The sequence below is a fragment of the Aplysia californica genome, unplaced genomic scaffold (genome assembly GCF_000002075.1).
Source record: "Aplysia californica isolate F4 #8 unplaced genomic scaffold, AplCal3.0 scaffold00329, whole genome shotgun sequence".
Taxonomy (NCBI): Eukaryota; Metazoa; Mollusca; class Gastropoda; order Aplysiida; family Aplysiidae; genus Aplysia; species Aplysia californica.
Window position 1 is genome coordinate 536,259 of NW_004797599.1, and position 2,500 is coordinate 538,758.

At 41.5% G+C, this 2,500-nt stretch overlaps 1 protein-coding gene across 1 annotated transcript in view; it reads right to left on the bottom strand.

Annotated features, from left to right (window-relative positions):
* The window catches only part of LOC101859873, a gene marked incomplete in the record, with an annotated part of 22,666 nt that overhangs the window by 10,051 nt on the left and 10,115 nt on the right, over nt 1-2,500 (bottom strand). Inside the window, 2 exon segments of the mRNA XM_005102543.3 lie at nt 121-316; nt 1,090-1,154. Of these exon segments, the coding sequence (XP_005102600.2) occupies nt 121-316; nt 1,090-1,154 (261 nt within the window).

Genomic DNA, 2,500 nt, shown 5'->3' on the forward strand with positions numbered 1-2,500 from the left:
CCCCTCCTCTCCCATCCCCTCCACCCCCACCCCACCCCCTTTCCCACATGTTATTTCCCCACCTGTCCAGTGTCCCCTCCACCCCCCCCCCACCCCCTTTCCCACATGTTATTTCCCCACCTGTCCAGTGATAGAGAAGAGCAGCTTGTCCGCCTTGACAGACCTCCTGATGAGGATCACACCATCGGCGGCCGCAGACACTAGGGTCAGCTGTTCGCTGTTGTGGACCAGGCTGATGGCCGTAATGGCGGCCGAGTGGTCACACAGCACCTGGACCAGGCCGAAGTCGTTATCCCCGTCCAGGATGAAGATCACCCTGTTAAAGAAAGAGTGGTTAGTTTAACTTAGTTTTGGTCAAAGTTTTACGGGACTTGCAACACTAAGAAGTCATATAAACGCCAAATTAAGTAATTTAAAAGAGAATAGTTACATATCAAGGAAAGACGTTTTAGTTTAGTTTTAGTAAGAATTGTATGGCACTTGCAACACAAATAGGTCATATAATAGATTAGATGGGTTACCAGAAGTCGCATACAAAGAAGAGACATTTTAAATTACTTTAAGTACGAGTTTTGCATCACTTTCATTAGGAATAGGTCAATTGACAGCCATAGATTAGAGGCGTCACTAGAAAGTAACATGCAAAGAAAAGAAGGCCGATATATGTGGAGGATTGATGTTTGATATAGAATGAGGAACAAGCCACACCGGAGCACCATCAAACCTCACATATAAGGGTTGTAAAATAGATGGTCTCAAACTCTCGACCTGCGGACACTATTATTTTGTGGCCCGTATTTGACATTAAAGTTTAGTGTTAGTGTGCCTGCACGTTTCTCTCACACAGCCAAAGTAGTCGACATATTTTTTGTGCCTGTCATTTTAAAGACTTCTTCTTCTTTTGTATTTGTGATGATGACGATGAGGATGATGAGGGCGAAACGTTGAACCTTTGATTAAATTTGTGGAAATACTACCAGGTCTTAACCGTTTTAATATCTGCTTTATACAATGATGATGATGATGATGATGATGATGATGATGATGATGATGATGATGATGATAAGAATGATTTATACCCACACTCACCTGTCTCGTCCTCCAGTGCAGATTAGTTTGAACTCGTCGTCATACATTACTTCAATGTAGGTCACCTGGAAAGGGAAGACTTTACGTCAACTCACGCCTCATTTATACAGTCAAAATTCTCCCAGACGGCCACCCATTTTGAAGGAGAGAGAAGGTAATCTTAGGCAGGTAGACGTCTTGGACTGTCATTGTGACACTACAATCGAACCTGCTCTAACGGCCAGTTGTATAAGATAATCCCCTGTACAAATGGCCATTTCCCATTTCCTCCCTGGTATAATTTTTACTTTACAATGATATTGTGTAAGAAGACCACCTGTTTAAGACCACTTTTCTCCAGAACATGGGATGGCCGTCTTACAAAAAAAACAAAAAAAACAAACAAGTGGGTAATGGTAGTTTTCCCGGAAGTTTTCTTGGACAAGTGCCCGCTTGACCAGTTTTTTTATCCTGCCATGCAAAAAATCAGTGCGTTTCGACAGAAGGTATATAACTGGCGCAAAGTCCAGACATTTCTCTTGAGATTTCCCTAAGTCAAGATTGATAGAGAATGCTTTGCGCAAGAAGCAGCAAGCGAAGGGGAGCAAATGAAAGTTAACTATTACTATATTATTATAACACAGCCGAGGCTTTCCTAAACGGTAACTCTAGATCACTAAGAAAAGGGATTGTTATAGACAGGACAGAGTCTGAATTGTGGTCACCTATTTGACTTGACAAAATCGACAGATGATTCAAAATCTGAAATTTTGATTTTTATCTTTTCTCTTTTTAAAAATATAAAAACAGTAAACTATCATAATAATTATTAAGAGCTTCTTTGGATTGATTGAACGTGTACACTCAGTCTGATGAAGGGGTTTGAGGAAAACTTTTGTTACAAGGGACCGTTTTGAGCAGGTCGGGAAGCCAACTTGTCTCGAAAATGACTGATGGTTACCGAGTTCGACAGGGACAGCTATGAATGTGTTAAAAAGTAGGACAATGTAAGGGCGTCACGGAACAATGGTCGTTTGTAAAAGTGTTACTCTCAAGCCAAGAAATTCGCTATCTCTGTCTGATCTATCCAAATCGTAAGACTAGACAGGGCACTGTCGGGGCCGCCGTTCTTTGCTTTCTATAAAATCTTCGCTGTGCTAGTGTGCACCATGAGCGCGCAAATGCAGGGAAAACACCAGTCTCGCAATTGTCGTGTGCGTGAGCAACCTTTTTATCCCTGCCCTGAATTTGGTTCCAATAAATAGAGTCAAATGGTGAACCAAAATGCACAATTTTGAATATTCGCCTCTTACGCAAATCTGTGGATAACACACTATGTCAATGTTGTCCCTGAGACATGCTGATAAACTCTTATCGATGTCAGTATATAATCAGAGACAGTACATAACAAGATGGTTCACTCATTTGAATT